Source organism: Camelus dromedarius, chromosome 7 (assembly GCF_036321535.1).
Source record: "Camelus dromedarius isolate mCamDro1 chromosome 7, mCamDro1.pat, whole genome shotgun sequence".
Lineage (NCBI taxonomy): Eukaryota > Metazoa > Chordata > Mammalia > Artiodactyla > Camelidae > Camelus > Camelus dromedarius.
The window spans coordinates 15,916,413-15,935,619 of record NC_087442.1 but is presented as its reverse complement, the minus strand read 5'-3'; the positions used below and the strand labels follow the sequence as shown (position 1 = coordinate 15,935,619).

The following is a 19,207-nucleotide window of genomic DNA, read 5'->3' as shown; positions in this document are numbered from 1 at the left end:
CAAATTAGATTGCCATGTCGTTCTGTTCTTAAGAACAATCAATAGGTTCCCATTGCCTTTAGGATAAAGTACAAACTCCTTAGCATGGTTAGAAAGCCCTTCATCATCTGTTAACACTTACCTCGCCAGCCTCATCTCTCACCATTTCACTCTAATCTTCCAGCCAAACAGATCACTTGCACATCAAGCTCTTTCTCATCCAGAAGCACCTGTATAATTCCTGTGCCAAAAGTACTTTACCTCAAAGATAGCAGGGAAGTACATACCTTCCTCTCAAGTACAGGTGCTATCTCTTGTGCCTCTATAGCATGCAGCACTCCTCATAGTGTACTGTTACTTTTGAAAGTAAGCAGGGTCTACCTATTTATTGGTTTATGTTCAATGTCTTACACAGTGCCTGGCACACTGTAGGTACTCAATAAATGCTTTTGAAAAATAAAACTGTCTTAGAATTGAACAACATGGATATAAAACATTGGTGGGCCTTAATGTATTAGCAAATAGCCCGATAAGAAATTGCCTGCCTAGACAAGGGAAATTTAAATAATTTGAACATTCTATATTAAGGTGAATACTCCAGATTCTATCTAAACATTAACAGTCAACTAGCAAAACAGTACTCTAATAAATAATGAGTATGGCAGTAGGCAGAATACTCTGCATATCACCACATTACCCATATATTCAATGTCCTGTATTTACCTCACAGTGAGCCAGCTTTAGTACTAACAGTACATAACAGGCCACGTGACAGAATTATAACTGCCCAATGGCATACCTAATGTGTAAACGATCTTCCTATATATTTTCTGGTAACACAGTTAAGTGTTTATGGACACTACAGAGAAAATCGAAAATGTGGCAAGCAGATGAACGATGAATGGATAAATGGATGAGTGGAGGAACCACAGACCAGTCACCAGTGTAAAATACATTGGAATAGGAATGCTAAGACTGGAGAGTTTTCTAGTCCTGGCTCTGCTATGAAATAGCTGTGTGATCCTAGACAAGTCATTCAACTTCCCTGTGCCTCAGTTTCCTATTGGTTGTGTCTTTTAAAATCTTTCGCTTCCTCAAACAAGCTGCTCTCACATGCCATCACACACCTGGGACACTCTTGTCCTAATTCACAACCCAGCTAATCCCTAGTCATTTTTAATCATCTCTTCCTCAGGGAGGCTTTTCATGGATCTCTATACTAGCTAATTCCTGACTGTTATATATTCTCAAAAAGCCCTGTACTTCCCTGTTTATAAATGCTTGGCACACTTACAAGTACTTAATTCTGTCTGCTTCACTACCTGTAAGTTTGTAAGGGTAGAGACTATGTCTGGCTTGCTGAGCTACTTCATTGCCAACATCAAAGTACCTAACACATTGTAAGTATTCAAAGTTAATTTACAGAATGAATGAACTGGGTATCGACAAATACAAAATTTCAGGATTTAGAAGATGATTAATTCTAATCAATACCTCTAACTACCTTCTAAGGTAGTTTTTTCTATTGAGCAATAAATGAATATATTTGACAATCGTGGTATAAAGATTTTGAGTGTACAAAAATTATTTTCAAAATAAGCTTTAAATTTTCCTAAATTTTCCTGTTTTGTTAATCAGAATTCATTCAAATATCTAATTGTTCATCATCCAAAAATAAGCAAATCACAGAGAACTTCTCTGACCCAAAAGCTACCCTAAGAATTTGAGACTTCGATTTTCCAATGAAGCCAACTTTAAGTTTTCCAAATTGAAAAGATTATGCAATTGAACTAAGAAAAAATTTAAGGTATTATTTAGAAGTAGTAGTTTATTAAAACACTACTCTCTGATTTTCCTAAGCTTTCAAGAGAAATAAATGAGAGGAACCAATGTTTAAAAAAATTCATTGTCCTCTCACCAAGCAATAATGATTTCAAAAGTATAAAACTAGTAGAGTGATTTTTTAAAGGTATATTTAGACTCATGATAAAGTGCTCTCTCTCAATAGTCACCCTGTAGGTTAATTTCTTTCTCTGTAATATAGTTCTTCAGATTAACCTTACTGGAGTCATGTTATTTGAAGTGAAAATAAGAAATCTCTGTACATAAGTAAAAATGAATCACAGACTCTAAAGAAGGGGTAGGATACCTATAATCCAAACATCAAATTGAGACTATGGCTTCATTTTATCTAGCCTTTGGGTGCTGCTCCGTATGCCTCCAGTAATACTGCTGACCCAACCCAGGATGTATTAACAAAATCAAGTATATCCATATTCAAGAGTTGTTAAATTAAAATAAGAGTTCCATTCATTTACTAGAGTAGCAGTTTCAGAAATGCAGAAGTAGATTTTAATCAATAAGATTAGTAGGAATAAATAGAGGTAAGTAAAAAAAAAAAAACTTGCAGAGGTAAGAAGTGTCCTCTGGTTGAAAAAAAGGCAATGCTGAAAGGGGTAGATAGAAGAATTGGTACAAAGTTGTGGTGTTCAAGGGTGAAGTGGGATTCTGCCCATCTGGAGAGTTAAGTACCAGATTCAGTAAAAGGGCTGCTGAGGTTCAGTCATAGGCCTAAAATGAGCTCTCTCCTTAATATCTCTTATTAAAGAAGTCTTCTCCCATATGAACTCTAGATCCATCCCTTTGGCTTTGGAAAGAACCTAGTTTCTAGAAGATCATGTAGCCCACTAATGCCAGCATCCCCGGACTTAGGTAATTCTTGAGCTGCCTCCACGTTTATTACCAATGATAGAGACGTCTTAGAATGGTCTCCCTGATTTTCTTCTCCCTGATCAGCAATAAATTTTTTTTATTCTTTCTGAATTGATATTTTTAAGCTCCTCAAATTTCCTCCTCCTGGGGCCTTTAGCCCACTTAGGCAAGTCCAAAGATTCCTACCTCCCTAAGCATATTCAGTATAATCCTCTCTCTGATTGGTACCATCATGAGGTACCATTACTTCAAACCCTTCTCAAACAGTACTTTTGGCAGATCCCTCAAATCCACACTCTCCTACTGAAGTAAACATTCTGGTTGTCTATCAGTTTCTACCTGCCTTCCCACCAATCTTATCAGCACCTCCCGGTATATCAGAAACTAAAATTAGAGATGTTCATCCAAAGACATCAGGGAGTTAAGAGTTCAACATTATTCTAATAAGGCTGGTGGAGGAAGGAGAAAAAAGAATTAAGTAATAAACAAAAGGGTTAAGATATCCCCTGCTTCCAAACAGATGACAAAGAACCTGGTCCATTATTTCCTTTCATCACATTCTCCCTCTTTCCCCAAAACTGGCTTAAAATGAATGAGTAAAGAATAATGATACAGGATAGCAGCATTTCTATCATTGTTCTATAACTAAGAATTACTACTATTCAGCATTATAAAAAACAAAACAAAACAAAACAAAATAAAGTAGATCTCTAGTGAGTTCATGAAACTGCATCTCCACTGTTGGTTCTTATATGGCTACAGAAGAGAGGAAAGAAACATAGTCATGTCAAATTAGCCTTAACAGCAAAATAGAACCTGAGCCAAGTTATCCAACTTTCACAGACTATTAGCACTAAAAAGGACTTTAGAGATCTAGTTCACCTGCTAGTTTTACAACTGGAGAAAATGAGCAAAGAAAGATTAAGACACTTGCCTAAGATCACAATTGATCACTGGTTTCTTAGTAATTATTAAAAAATAATTTCCCATTTTCTAAGTTTTAATATTTTCAGGTGAATCCTATAGCTGGGCAAGATGCGCTGTTATTTCCAAATAAGCTGTTATCTCCAAGTTGAGAAAGAAAAGAAAAGAGGACTTACCTCTGGGTCTGCTAGGCGCTGAGAAAGACCTACAACAAAGACGAGGTTTTTTTGTACAACACGTACACTAGCCAAATGTTTGCGATTTTCTGATATTTTCTGTTTTCTCTCATTTTGTTTCTGTTTTTTCTCATTCTTTATCCTTTGCAGTTCTTCCTGGGAGAGTGGTTTATAAACTGCTGGGTCTTCTGGATATGGCTTTAGGCATAAAATAAACATGGAAGTTATTAGCATCAAATAAACAGAAAATTGTATAAATGAACAACAGTTATCAAATTCTGGACGATGGGTACGCAGTTATTTGTTTCATCTCCCCTTTTCTGAATCTTCTAATTGCTTAAAACACTTTTTATTTAATAAAAGTTAAATGCTAAGTAAAATTGTTTTAAAAATAACTAGTTTTCAGAGCTTAGCACAGGTCACTTTTAGTGCTGAAACTTAAAAGATCACCAAAAGTTCTAAAACCTAAAACAACAACAACAACAACAACAACAACAAAACCATCCTGGTGTTCCTTACAATGCCTGGCACATAGTTCACAGGAAAATTAAGCTTTTAAGGTCCTGTGTAAGAGGCCAAAAGTCTAAATCCTCTCATCTAAATACAGATTTATGTATTACAATCAATAAATATTTAATGAAAACCTACTATATGTTTGAAGATTAATGAAGTGCTTGTTCTTTAATATATTCCCAGTGTAAGAAGGACACAGATGGGCAAATAAACAATAATACACAGATACTCTGGCTCAGGAGTTTGAATTTAGTCTCAGCACCTTTAGCCATGTGGCCTTAGGCAAGTCAATTAAACTCATGCATCAGTATCCTCATAAGTAAAATGAAAATAATCTTAAAGGCTATTGTAAAGATAAAATAACACTATAAAGCAATTATTATTACAACGGGCACACAGTAATCCTTCAGTAAATACTAGCAATTACACTGATGAAATGTCTTCCTCTCTCATCATTGCAATACTGTTTTCACTGCTACTGCTAATACCAAGGCTACTGGTGGCCTGAATAAGAACTGTGGGTCACACTGCCTGGCTTCGTATCTTGGCTCATTCTTTACTAAGAGACCTGAGCTAAGTTTTGTAATCTGCCTCAGTTTTCTCTTCTGTAACATGGGAATCACAGCACTTTATTCAGAGAGTTTCTGTGAGAATTTAAAAAGACAACACACTTATAAAGTGATTAAAACTGTCCTGCACATAAACAAACAATAAGTCAGTTATTATTACAGCTGGCCCTCCATAACTGTGGTTCCACATCCTCAGATTCAACCACCTGTGGATTGAAAATATTGATGGGGGAATTCTAGAAAGTTCCAAAAACCAAAACTTGAATTTGTCATGAGCCCAACAACTGTTGACATAGCATTTCATACATCATTTAAATTGTATTAGATATATACATAATCTAGAGATGATTTAAAATATATGGGAGGACACGCATAGGTTGTATACAAATATGCCATTTCACATGAGGGAAAAGCATCCATGGGTTTTAGTATGGGGAAATGGAGTGGGGAGGGGGAGTTTCTGGAAACAATCCCCAGAGATACTGAGGAACAACTGTACTACTAATTAAAAAAAAACAAGTTAATAATAAATGGAAGATGGAACACACTAAATATAGTAATATCTAAAGCTGAGTATGAAGAGATCCCAGAGATAGGAAATTGTGCCTATCAGAATACCAGAAGTGGGGACTAACAGAAACAATGGCATCAGGAAAAAAACTGGAACAAGGAAAGTGAAGGCAGTGAACATAAGTCTGTAACCCTGCATGCCTTTAACATAAAGTTACTTTCATAGACAAGTAGAAAAACCAAACAGATAAAAACCCTCAAATTTGTGAGCACACTCTGATTAATGCTGAAGGCAATTAAGAAAGTTGAAATTTCCCTTTATAGCCCTCAACTTCTACTAGTAATAGGATAAAGTCTACAAAAACTCTGTTCTTAAATATTCAGGCATAACTTTTAGTGGTCCTGCAGGATGTAAGCACCCATACCACTCGATTCCCAAATTAAAAAATCTGAATCTTTTAGAAAATTGGTCCTATTTGTCATACTACAACCTACTTCTGAGTGGGAGGCATATAAAATAGTTGATTCAGTAACTTATCTGACTTTTAAATGGCCTGAGGGCTTTCTCCAGGATCAAATATAAAGTTTGTATCACACATTTTAGGGGCTCCATAAATTCTTGCCACATGAGTATCAAGCTACTCTCTAGAATTGGAAATTTAGCATAATAATTTTTTAAACTCTTATTTCAAAATGTTCTTGCATTTTAATTTAAGGAACCAAATGGTTCAAGATCTATTACAATAAATTCAATTATTCAATCAATGAGGTAACCTTCTCCCATTTACATTTTTTCTCTCTCTTCTCCATTCTCCCTTCTGTACCTGTATTATCTCATTTCAAATCTTAATCTGTCTGCCTGGATGATTTTAATCCCATGAAGTCATTTAAAGCTACAGAGGCACAAGTATAAAAATGAACTACACATAAACCAATTAAAATAGTTTTTCGTAAGGTCACTTAAATTTTTCATTTGCATATGGAAAAGCTACTTTTTACTACACAATTTCTGGGTAGTTCCTTTTGGAGTGTTTACCATTAAGTTCACTTGAAAGCTGTTGCCTCTCACTAACAACTATAGTGGCGATAATCCACTCCCTGAATGGATCAAGATTATAGACTGTTACTAGTTCCACCTCAATGTCTGGTCCACACACTGTGCTTCACCAGTCCATGGTAAGAAAAGCACAAAAATTGAGAGAAAGCATTTGGACACTCTTATAGCAACTTAACATTGCCACAATATTCAGGTATGTCATCAGTGGACTCTGCAGAATAAGATATTTATCAGTGTGGTTGTTATTGAACTTAGGGGGTAAATCATATGACACATAGGATTCTGGATCAGTCCCCAACAGACTTGGGAGTGGGGGGGCACGAATAGGATACAAATATGGTTCTGCATCAGAGACAGTTTAAGAAACATTTGTGTAACTTTTCTGAGAACATGAAGGATTTGACCAGCACTCAGGTTTTTTCTTGCTAACAATCCCTAACGTAAAATCTTGATAAAAGATGATGCAAAGTAAGGTAAAAGCAAAAAAAAAAAAAAAAAAAAAGCACAAATACACCAAAAAAAGATGGAGAATGATAATTACCAAAATTCGAGTTGCAGTATCATTTCTCATGAAGTGTATTATTGATGCACCATCATGTTGAGTATGTAACACTGGTTAGCCTAGTCTTTTTCTATGTTATTTCAACTTTTTTCTATGGAAATATACTTTCATCAGGCTTCAAAGTCAACTCTATTGGAATACAACTGCTACATAATGCGAAAGATATCAATACAGGAGAACAACAAATTACTATGATTTACCCTCCAAGTATCTCTTATTTCAGCAACTTAAAGGAAGTTATAAATATTAGCTTTTTAATCTTAACGTATCTGTGAAGCCACATCTCCATTGTTAGAAGAATTAAATAAATTTTCTAGACAATGCAACTTTGAAATTTAATCTAAACACAAGTGACAAATATACAAAATCTTATTAGCATTAATAGCCTTAATATGTCTAAAGATTTCATAAAAAGTTGGGAAAGCATGCATTCTATTCTGGCTCCTCCTCCACACACACACCATCATAGATACCTACTCTAGAAACCTAATAACAGAACATGAGCTGTTACAATAAAATGAGGAAAGAAGGTAGATTAAAAATGGGAGATGAAAACACATAATTTGAATAACTGCAGACAGAGAGTGTGACCCACAAAGCTAGTATTAGCAGTACTAAAAATGAATATATAGAAAAATGTATCTGGTCTACTTTTTGACTGAAACACATAGGTTAAACTGAATTTTTCTAGGAATATAGCACTAAATAAAAATTACAAGCAAAAAATTTTTCTTTAAAGGCACTATTGTGTGTTATAAACTAATGCTAAATAGAACACCTGTGGAGAAGCACTTTCAATGTGTAAAATATTTTTAATAGTGTTAATTTGGTGATAAATTGCCAAACTACTAATTAAGATGATTTGTAGTCTCTAGTATAATCACTCAATTCCTTTCACATGTGTAGTTATGGTCCCACTTTTACTTCTATGTATTTACAAGTGTCTTCTCTTTATTTTCTGACCAGACCACCAAGACTTTATTTCATTGGCCTTTTTAAAAAACCAGCTCTAACTTTTATTTAAATACTGCTTTTTCCTACTTCATTAAATTCTGCTTAATCCCTATCTTTCCAATGTCACAATGTTCATTTTTCTGGTTTCTTAATTTGGAAATAATTTTTTCATTTATTTTTGTTCTTCATTTTCTAATAAATGCATTTACAGCTTTATCTCTTCCTCTTACTAAGGACAATGAAAAATACTATATAAAACTTGTTTTTAAACCAACATCTTAAAAACAGTAATGACCTGTCATGGGGAAGTCTCAAGCCAGTTTCTGGATAAAAGTCAAAACTCTGAAAGATAAGCGGGAAGTCTGAGTAGCATCAAATGGGGAGAGAGGGACAAATGCAGGAAGAGGGACAGCATTCAAAGTTCAAGGCCAACCTAAAGTGAAGTCTTTCAGGAGATCATTCCCACATTAGGCTGAGAACCAGTTCACCCCCCAAAAAGGCTTATTTCCTTTAGTCTCAGGAAAAGTACAAACTACAGAGAGGTCAAAACAAGAAAAAAAGAAAGGGGTGTAGAATTAAACCATCCTAAAGAAGCTGAAACCAACCACAGGAAAGATGTGTACCCTAGAGAACAGAAGACCTTTATGCTTGGCCAGAGCAAAGACCTTTACATTTGAGGCATCCCAAACGGCAATGTTTACAGGATCTAGCAGAAGCCAAATCAAGGCCTCTCTAGAGGAGGGCAAATCCATCTTAGGTCTTGGAGAACCCTACAAATAGTTCAACGACAACAACCAGGAAGCAGACAGATAACCAAGCACATAAAGAAATAAAACATGAACAACCACCAGCAGAAACGTCCCTCATAGACTTCAGCTACTGGAATTACTGGACACAAATTTAAAATAATGATGCTTATCTGTTTAAACAAATACATGACGAACTTGAAAATAACTGCAGGGTGTAAAATCTATTTAAAAAATTACATCAAGTATCAGAAAAGAATAAATATTACTTCTAGAAATGGACAACACAATGACAAAATTTTAAAACTCAGTAGACCAGACCTAAAAAAACAAACAAAAAAACAATTCAAACACTAAAGGACTGATCAGAAGAAACCATCCATTAAGTGCATTAAGGAAAGAAAAAGAAAGAAAGAGAAAACAGATTAAAAAACATGGAAGACAATGAAAAGATCTGGAAAACATGTAATCAGAGCCCCAGAAAGAGAAGAAAGAGAATAAAGGCAATATCTGAAACAATAATAGCTTAATTTTTTCCATAACTGATAGAAAAATCCACATTCAAGAAGCCCTGCAAACTCCAAGCAGGATAAATAAAAAGAAATACACAAGTGAGTTCTACTTTTTGGAACTAATTAGTATTTCCATTGTGGTCTAACAATCGATTTTTGTGCCCAGTGCACTTGTATTTTAAAGTTTTATACAAATTTATTTGTACAAAGTTATGTGCATGCTTGCTAATTATGGAAACTGCTAATTTCCATTTCCTTTTTATTGTGTACTTCATCTATTTCTAAAATACAGAAATTAGAAGCCTCTCCACTACGAAGGTGGATGCAGTTTCTCCTGGTATTTATATCAACACAATATACTTCAAAGCTCTGCTGTTAAGCAAATAAAAAGTTTCATGACTTTGGAGGCCTTTATCAGTAAGAAAAATATCCTCTTTATCCTTTTAAAGTGTGCTTGATCTTGAATTTGACTATGACTAACATCAGTACTATTATACCTTCCTTCCTATGATCTCCATTTGCCCATTCTATCTTTCCCCTAGTTTCACTGATATTCTTCTTGTAAATGTTCCTAGTCAAACAGTTCTTACAAGGTTTATTTGGAAAAAGAGCAATCCCCCATATCCTTCCTCCCCTGCAACAGTAGCCTCTGCCTAGAAATGTTTACTCTTTCAGATGATTTGTTTGTTGATTACTATCGCATCGTTAAATAACATGCCTGTGTTGCTACTTCTTAATTTTTCAGTATTAAACACTATAACATTATGTAAGTTGAAAATTTAGCTTTCTTTCAGCCAGCCTAACCATACATCCCAAGTCCACATTCTAACCTTCCATCCTAATTTTAGTTAGGTCAATATTCACAGTTACATTATTATAAAGTTGAAATGTTATTTATACACTTCCACCTCTGGCCATGCCACATTAGGTGGTGACAGACTAGGGATACCAGCATAAACAACTAGAAAACTAGACAAAGTATATGAAATAACTGTTTTCAGACACTGAACAACAAGAAATGAACAGCAGGTCTATGACCTCTGAGAGAAGAGAGATAAGACAGATGAAAACCATGAGTGTCCCAGCTTTCTGCTCTTCTGCAAGTTACTGGACCCTGGCACTGGGTCCCAATCACACTGAGCTGAGGGGACAGTGATCAAAATTTGAAGAGGCTGAGGCAACTGTAATTTGAAGGGCAAAATACAACAAGGAGGAACTAGTACAGAAATAAATTCAGAAATCAACACAGAGGAATCCTGTGGTAGCCAGCTTCCATATGTGGCATTCAATGAAGACTCTGATTGAGTGTCAATAATGAATTGGGGGAGGAAATAAAAAGAAGTAATACCAATCACATGGACACTCTTTCAGAATACAGAGAATGATAAAACACTTCCTGATTCATTTTATGAAACTAGTATTTCTTTGGTACCAAATCTAAAAACAATGTAAAAGAAAGCCACAGATAAATAACTCTCATGACACAGACACAAAAATCCTTCTGAAAATATCAGGTTCTTGACTGAGATGGGTAATTTCGTAACTGTGTGTTCAGCACTCTCTGGCAAAGCTAAGTCAGGGCTCAGACTCCAAGACTCTGTGTTGCCTGTACTGTCTGCCTTCTATGACCCACTCCAGCCATGAAACAGGATTGAGCAAGGTCTGGTAGTTAAGAGACTAAGGAGAGATTCTAAGAGTTGTGGATATTAAGTCAACAAGTATCCAAAAAAATTACTCCTGCTCCATTAACAATAAGTGCCTCAGGTAAAGACTAAAACTTGGAGACTAAAAGAAGTAGCCTTATCCTTCTTTAATCTGGATTTTTTTCTTTTTTTTTTTTTTTATTGTTCTCTTTTATCTTTTTGTTTTTGTTCTGTGGGTTTTTTTTTTTTTTTTTTTTTTTGTCTCATTCTTATTGCTTCTGCTTTTTCAAACTCTGTATCCAGGGCTGACTTTCAGTGGATAGCAGGGAGGGTGCTGCTCTGCTACATACAAAACCCCTACCCAGAAGCAGATTGTCTACAAATGTTTTAGCATCAGGTTCCCCACAAATGTGTGGGACGGGCAAGGAGGTAGCCACCTTTCTGGCAGTATGGCGCCCGATGTCCCAAGACAAAGGGCTCTCTGCACCGAACTGGTCCCAACGCTGGTGGGGACAGGAGGGGACCGACTATCCGAGGCCAACGATCCTAGCCCAACCAAGGTTCCCCCTGCACTGCCATATCTTCCACCTGGGCTGGATTCTGACTTAGAGGCGTTCAATCATAATCCCACAGATGGTAGCTTCTCCCCATTGGCTCCTCAGTGAAGCCTATACACCAAGTATCTGAACCTGTGGTTCCTCTCATATGGAGCAGGATTACCATGGCAACAACACATCATCAGCGGGGTAAAACTAACCTGTCTCACGACAATCTAAACCCAGCTCACGTTCCCTATTAGTGGGTGAACAATCCAACGCTTGGTGAATTCTGTTTCACAATGATAGGAAGAGGGGAATTTTTTTTCTTTTTTTCTTAGACAATCTCTCATCTTTTCTATTGACCCTCCCTCTCTTGTGATTTCATCCAGTATCATTTTATAAAAACATTCTATACACTGATAACTCCCAAATTTAAATCTCCATACCCGAACTGAGCTTGAATATTAGATCTCTAATAGGAATCTCAAACTTAGCATTTCTAAAACTGCATTCCTGATCTTCTCAAAAAACCTGTTCCTACTGCAGTCGTACCCATCTCAGTTAATGGCCATTCTCTACTTCTAGTTGCTAAGTTCAAAACCTTGTGGTTATCCTCTACATTTCTACTTGTACTGTACAGTGAATATTAAACTTTACAAATCACTGTATGTCTGGAAAATGTTTTATTATGCTTTTACATCTGAATGAAATTGAGAATGCCTCATTCAAACTTATTTTCACTCAAAAATTTAGAAAACAAATTTCTCACTTGTTTTCTCTTTATGGTTGTAAGCCAAAACATTGGTATTAGTTTTACTCTTGCTCTTTTGTGATCTATATATTTTTCTCATATCTTTCAGAACTTTTTCTTTATTCTAGATATTCTAAAATTTCACAATTACATAAATAGATGTTGCTCTTTTTCAGTAATTTTGTTTCATACTCAGAGAACCCTTCCAATATGGGGACAATTGCTTTTCATCATGAAGAATTTTCTTCTATTAGTTCTTTGCTTATTTCTTCCCATCCACTCTTAGCTCACTGCTTCTGAAACTTCTCTTAGCAGACATAAGAACCAGTAGATCTATCTTTTACATAGCTTAATTTTTCTTTCATGCTTTCTATTTTTTTAATCTTTCTGCACTATACCTTACAAAAAAATACTCAGTACAATCTTTCAACTTACAAAGTTGCTCTTGAACTGTGTTCATTCTGTTCTTCAGCCTGTTCATTTTCAAGATTTCTAATTTGTTTTAAAAAAAGTTCTTTCTACAAGATTGTCATTCTCTCTTACCTCTTTGAGAAGTATTAATGACACTTTAGTTTTTTTCTGTTTGCTTACTTATGTTAGGTTCTTCTATTTACTGATTTTGTGTTTCTCTTTTATAATGTTGGTTTTCCCAAAATATCTATTGATTCCTGGTTATTGTACATCTTTACATATAAAAATTCTGTCAACCAGTCTATAAATGCTATTTCTGTTAACTGTAGGACATTCTTTTGTGACCCTATAGAGGACAAACTGCTGGACAGGGTATGTCAATAGTTCATCTTCTGAGCGTAGGAGATCTTAGTTTCTCTATGGTATTTCCATCTCTTTTAAGGCTCTGACCCAAATTTATAATCAGTATTCCAGCTAGAGGTCATGTGTCTCTACTACCTGGCATCAAGTTGTACTGGACTCATATGCTGCTCCAACGCCATACTCAAAAGCACATTGACAGCTTTCCTAAGATCTTGAAGCACCACTATTATTACCTTTTTTCAGCAGTCCTCTCCTGAGTGTGTTTTAAGCTAATCCTTTTTCTTAAAATTGATTCCAATGGCCTCTGTCCTCCAGAGTCCTCATACTTTCTGGTCCTCCCCAATAGGTCCCCTTTTATTGATAACCAGCTTTGCTGAAGTTACTGTTTTGTTTTTACTTTTACCTTAATGTCTTTTCTATTTTTTTCCCCACTTTCTAAGGATTTGAGGTGATTTTAGGTAATCCCTAAGACTGAAATGAATTTCTTTGCCATTTCCCCCAATAGTCTTACGTTATCCTGAAAGTTGCCACTTTCAACATAATAGTTCAATACAACTATCTTATAATGGAATGAGCAGAATCAATTTTTAAAATATGACAATGTTTAAAACCCATTAACACAAATTTACTATAGATTTTGAGCAAGTTAATATTAAGGTTTTCATTTACCTTTCCATTCATATTGTTAAAGTATATAAACTATATAAAAATACAATATATATACATTATAAATATCCATTACATGTCTATATACACACACTACATTAATTATCATTTAAGTAGATGTAAACGTTTTTCATTCATGTAATATATATTAAATGCCCACTAGATTAAAAAAAAAAACTGGACAATGCATTGCCTTCTGAGATTATAATTCCTCTAGAAAGGAAACTGAGAGATAAAATTGTTAAAAATAATCTAGGTACTTAAAACACATTTCCACTTTCTCAAAATTTGTTAGTAGTGAACACAAGAGCTCTTTGAAGTGGATAAACAGAAAAGTTTAAATCATGCAAACGTTAAAGAGAAGGCAAAAAATAGATACATGTTAAATCCTAGAACCACAAAAAAAGTCCTTCAAAATAGAAATGTAGCAATCCTGCTCACCCTAATAGGTTAACTACACTGTAACTGTTGCATTTGCTTATGAAAACAACAAAACACCAAAACTATTTTAAAAATCAGATTTTTTTTTTAGAGTTAGGACTCAAAGGACTTGCATCTGAACCCCAAACCTTCTACCCACTAGTTGATGCCTCAGGACAAGTTATTTAAAAGGCCTAGTTTCCTTGTACAATGGGGGCAACATTATCAGCCTAGAATTTACATTAGCACAAAAAATGAGTAACTATTACCTGTTGAATCAGGATTTCTCTGTCACTTTAACCCATGACCTTTTTAGTAAATATCAAAACTTCTCTACTATTTCGTACCAGAAAATTAAAGCAAATTTCCCCCTAGATGTAAAACTGAATGTTTTTCCAATTTCACATCATTCTTTATAAATCCACTGCCTCTCTCTACTCCCAGTCCTCTTAAATAGCCAGCACTGCTGATCTTGTTAACCTCCTCAGAAAAGAAAACTAAAGGCCAGAGAGTCTATGTGCCTTTACCAAGGTCATATACTTAGTTAACAATAAAGCCATCCTGACTCTGACTTCCAGGGCAGAGTTCTTTCTACCTCATTATATCTTAAAAATATAATGCTACACGTTATCTCACCTGAGGTTTGTAGATTCTTTTAAACCTATTTACTTACATGCATGGTGAAAAAAAACCGAACACAAAATCATTTTGAAGTATTTACCTTTCTACACGCAGGACAAAGCCCATTTTCATCAGTGCGAATTCGATGCCAACAAAATCGGCAAATCTGGTAGCCACAGGTGCAAGGAAAAAAGTTGATATCATCTATCTCCAAGGGCTCCATGCAAAGAGGACATTCCACAGGGTCTTCCTTCGCATCAGGACTGCGAGACATCTTCACGTTTATTAAACAGCAGCAAAAGTTTATAATAATTTAAGGGAGAAGGAAGTTCAGCACTGAGAACTAAAATGTAGAACTTCAAAGACCTGCATGAAAAGAAACAAAATATACTGTTTACTACTGAAAAAATGGCATTTTCAATAAATAAGAATCATTATCAAAAAATTTGAAAAATATTAATCAGACCATATTTTGCTATTATTGCAGAAAATATTTCAAAATGGAATTCTGAATTTTTTTTACATGTCAAGAAAAAGGCCTGATATTGTATTTTTTGATTCAACAGAAAGACATAGAACTTTTTTTCTTTTTTAAGATAAAACATTTAGTATTAACTCAGTACTAATCACAGAACATTTCAGGGGAATAAATAATATACAGAAGCATCTTCAGCCTTAAACTTAAACTGTCTTCTCTTTGATCTAGAAGCTAATAATACAGCCTCACAACTAAAGGAGTATCATAGTAGTCCAAAATGTGTTGCAATTTACAAAATAAACCTAATGAAAAAGAGGCTCCAGTCATCTATAAATACATGTTTATATCAAACCTTTACCACAGAAATCGTAAGTCAGAGCTGAAAAAAATATGTCATAGAACCTAATTATTTACAGTTAAATATGTACTGACATGCTAATGAACACTTCTGGGAACATAAGCACATATTAAACAGAATAAAAGTATTCCTTTTTATTGTAGTAATGCTACAAAAAGCCTACAAAAAACAGGAAGGGGGAAGAGAACAAACAGACCTCAATCTCCCAAAGTCTTTTTAAAAATTAAATAATTTATCTTTTTAGATTATGGAGAATTGAAAAATTTTAGGTAACAATTTAGACTCAAGTCACTATTATTAAAATGCTATGTCAAAAATCACTATTTTATGTTAAAAAACTGATAGCCTCCAAAATATAACTCAGTGCAATCCCGATCAAAATAACTGAGGTTTTAATGTGGAGGGTATAACTCAGTGGCAGAGCACATGCTTAGCATGCATGAGGTCCTGGGTTCAACCCCTAGTACCTCCATTTAAAATAATAAACAAACAAATAAATAAACCTAATTACTCCCTAAAAAATTAATAAAATAAAATAAACTATCAAAAAAGAGAAACTGTTCAATTTATTTTTAAATGATTTTTTTGTTTATTTTTACATAATTTGACAAACTAATTCTGAAGTTTACATGAAAGAGTAAATGTATGAGAATTACTTTGAAATTCTGGTAGGGGGAATGTGAGGATTTGTCCTGTCAGATACTGAATTGCACTACAAAGCTATGTAACTTAAATAATTTGATGTTGGTACAAAAATAGACAAAAGATCAAAGAAACTAAAGAATCTAGAAACAGAACCATGAATTTATGAAATTTTAGTATTTGGCAAAAGGGACATTAATCAATACAGCAAGAATGGACTGATTTATAAGCAGTAACAGGATTCTGGTCTATCCACTTTAAGAAAAAAAACAGTATATATCTAACACTGCAATCAAAATAAATTCCATATGATCTGTCTAAAGAGCTATATACATTAAAATAAACTACTGAAGTGTTAGAAGAAAACAGAATTTTTAAAAATCTTGGAATACTGAAAGTCTTCCTAAGCAAAAACAAATTCAGAAGCCATAAAAGAAAGATATGGTCAACTTAGTAATATGAAAAAAAAAATTAAAGGCAAGCAACAGAGTAAAGGATATATTCGCTGTACACAATGAAGAATTGTCCAGGATATATAAGGAAATCTTAGAAAGCAATTTTTAAAAGACAAATTAATCAAAAGAAAATTGAGAACAGATTATGATGAGTATTCACTGAAGAATTACAAATGATTATAACATATGAAAAGATGATCAACTTCTTTAGTCAGTAAACAGTGAGATAGCATTTTCCCCCATTAGTCTGTCAAAGAAGATAGTCTCCCCACAAAGCAAAGATTATCACTGATCTAAGTTCCTCTCTGCAAAGAGGAAAAGGGAGCACAAAGAGTACCTTGCCTTAAATTGCGTAGCTATTAGATGGTGCAGCCTGGATCCATTCCAGGAAGCCTTAGCCCCAGAATTCGTGCTCTTCACTCCTCTTTTATACCACCTAAGACTCTATCCTACATAAATACTCTCATAAATGCACCAAGTACTTTGCTATATATTCTGCAGCACTGTTCATAAGAGTAGAAAACTGCGAACAATGTTAACTTTCCATCAGCTGGGAAATCCCTAAGTAAATAATGATACAGCCATAAGATAGATGTGTGTGTTGACTCAGAAGATGTCTATTACACAGGTTTTTTACATTTTTAAAAGCAAGCTGGAGACTAACATAAATATACAATTACTTCTATATAGATATATAAACCCTATATATGTATGTCTTTGTTTCTCCAAGAAAATAAAGTACATGAAAGGTTATACTCTAAAATGTCATCATATCACAAAAGACAAAGTGGAGGTACTAATTTTTATTTTTGAAAATCTGTATTACCCATACTGCTGTAATAATCATTTTTGCAATTCAAATGGCCAAACTTGTAAGAAAGACAGAAATTATTTTATCTCCTTTATGAAAATTAAATCTGACTTTTGTTAATAATTAGAAGAAAAATAAAATAGCTCCCTATGAATTTATAATTATTTCAAAATAAAAGCTTTTTTAAAGAAAAAAATGGTATATGTATTTATAAACAATTCAGGAATCTTGGTCTTTATATATATATATATATATATATATAAAATGAGTGGTTTAGAGCTGATTTCTAATAGTTCCTCCCACTTGAATATCCCAAAACTACTTGTAGAAAACACAGACTCAAACATAGGTTCTACAAACAGGAAATAAAATAAAACAATCAAACGGTGCTGTCTATACAAGACATTATTTCTAAAACTATAGCTTATTAGAGTTTCAGAGAAGTAATTTATGAGATGCTGGGAAGGAAACAATACAATGGGGTTTATGAATTGAAAAACTTTCTAGAAAGGAAATTACAATAAATAAAAGATGACATATTGAGACTTTGCTTTTGTCTTTTAATTTTAAAAGTTTGCAAGAGTATCCAGTTTAGAGGGAAGAAGAGAGACAAAATAGTAAGAAGTTCCTCAAGGTGCTTAACAGAAAATCAAGTACATTTGTACACTTTTAGCACCATGGAGAGATGCCATGAAAGCCAGCTGTCAAACGTAATCACCTAGCTGGTAAAATGTAGTAGGGAAGTCTGATGTAGAACGCTGGAATACAAGGTAAAAGTCTCATCTTTTCCAACAAGTAGCTATACAATCTTGGATAAGACACTCAAAAGCACTGGGACTCACCTGAAAAATGCTGAGACACAAAATTAAACGGAATTTTCAAGTACAGAAATACTTCCTTTATGTAACCTCGTTGAACTAAGCTTTTAAAATAAGCTATGAAATAAACTCTCTCCTCTCCAAATACCCTAGCCCAAATTCTCATTAGAGAAGAGTAATTTTATTTCACCATCCAGTCAACTAATATTAAAATAAAAATAAAACAGAATGAGTTGAAACAAGATTTATAAAGGTGCAAGACAGAGAAATAAAAGATGTTTTTAAATGAAAAGGGGAAGTTAAGTCAGTGACTTTCTAGATGAGGTGTGGGGCTTCTTAGGACAGAAGTGTCAGTTTTGATTAATTAATTTTGAAAAAAGTTTATTTTCACGTGCATTATCTAATCTTCACTGTGACTTGGTAAGAATATATTACTCCCTTTATAAAATATGAAACAGGAAGGAAGGGTATAGCTCAGTGGCAGAGTGCATGCTTAGCATGCACGAGGTCCTGGGTTCAATCCCCAGCACCTCCTTTTAAAAATAATAATAATAATAAATAATAAAGCTAATTACCTCCACCCTCCACTCCCCCAACCCCACCCCTGCAAACAAACAAACAAAAGATGAAACAGGGATGAGGGGTGGGGTAAGTTGTTTCTGAGTCCCTCTGATCCAGGTGAAAAGACCAATTAAAGACAATTCAAAGTAAGACTGCCAACTTCAAAGCTTATGTCCTTTCCAAAATGGTAAGGCAAAAGTTATGATTACTGGAGACTCAGCTACATAATCTTGGGTATAGAGTGCAAACGTTCTAAAAGTAAAAATACACCACTTTTTCAAAAACTTAAATCCTATAGGAAAGCTCTACCTTATTATCTGAGTTCTTGTTCTCTGTATTACCTGTAATTAATACCTCAACACAGTATAAATTCTGATATAACATAATAATGCTCCTGAATTACCAAAAATCTCACATGTAGTAAGTGCACAAAATAAAAATCATACATTCAGAATT

General features: G+C 34.3%; 1 protein-coding gene across 8 annotated transcripts in view; it reads right to left on the bottom strand.

Moving 5' to 3' along the window:
* The window catches only part of CNOT4 (CCR4-NOT transcription complex subunit 4), a 139,803-nt gene that overhangs the window by 76,510 nt on the left and 44,086 nt on the right, over positions 1 to 19,207 (bottom strand). For all 8 annotated transcript variants that reach the window (XM_064487335.1, XM_064487334.1, XM_031455436.2 and 5 more), the window contains exons 2-3: positions 14,729 to 14,994; positions 3,792 to 3,989 (exon numbers count right to left, since the gene is read on the bottom strand). In XM_064487335.1, the coding sequence (XP_064343405.1) occupies positions 3,792 to 3,989; positions 14,729 to 14,902 (372 nt within the window). In that variant the 5' untranslated portion in view covers positions 14,903 to 14,994. The remainder of the gene's footprint in view (positions 1 to 3,791; positions 3,990 to 14,728; positions 14,995 to 19,207) is intronic.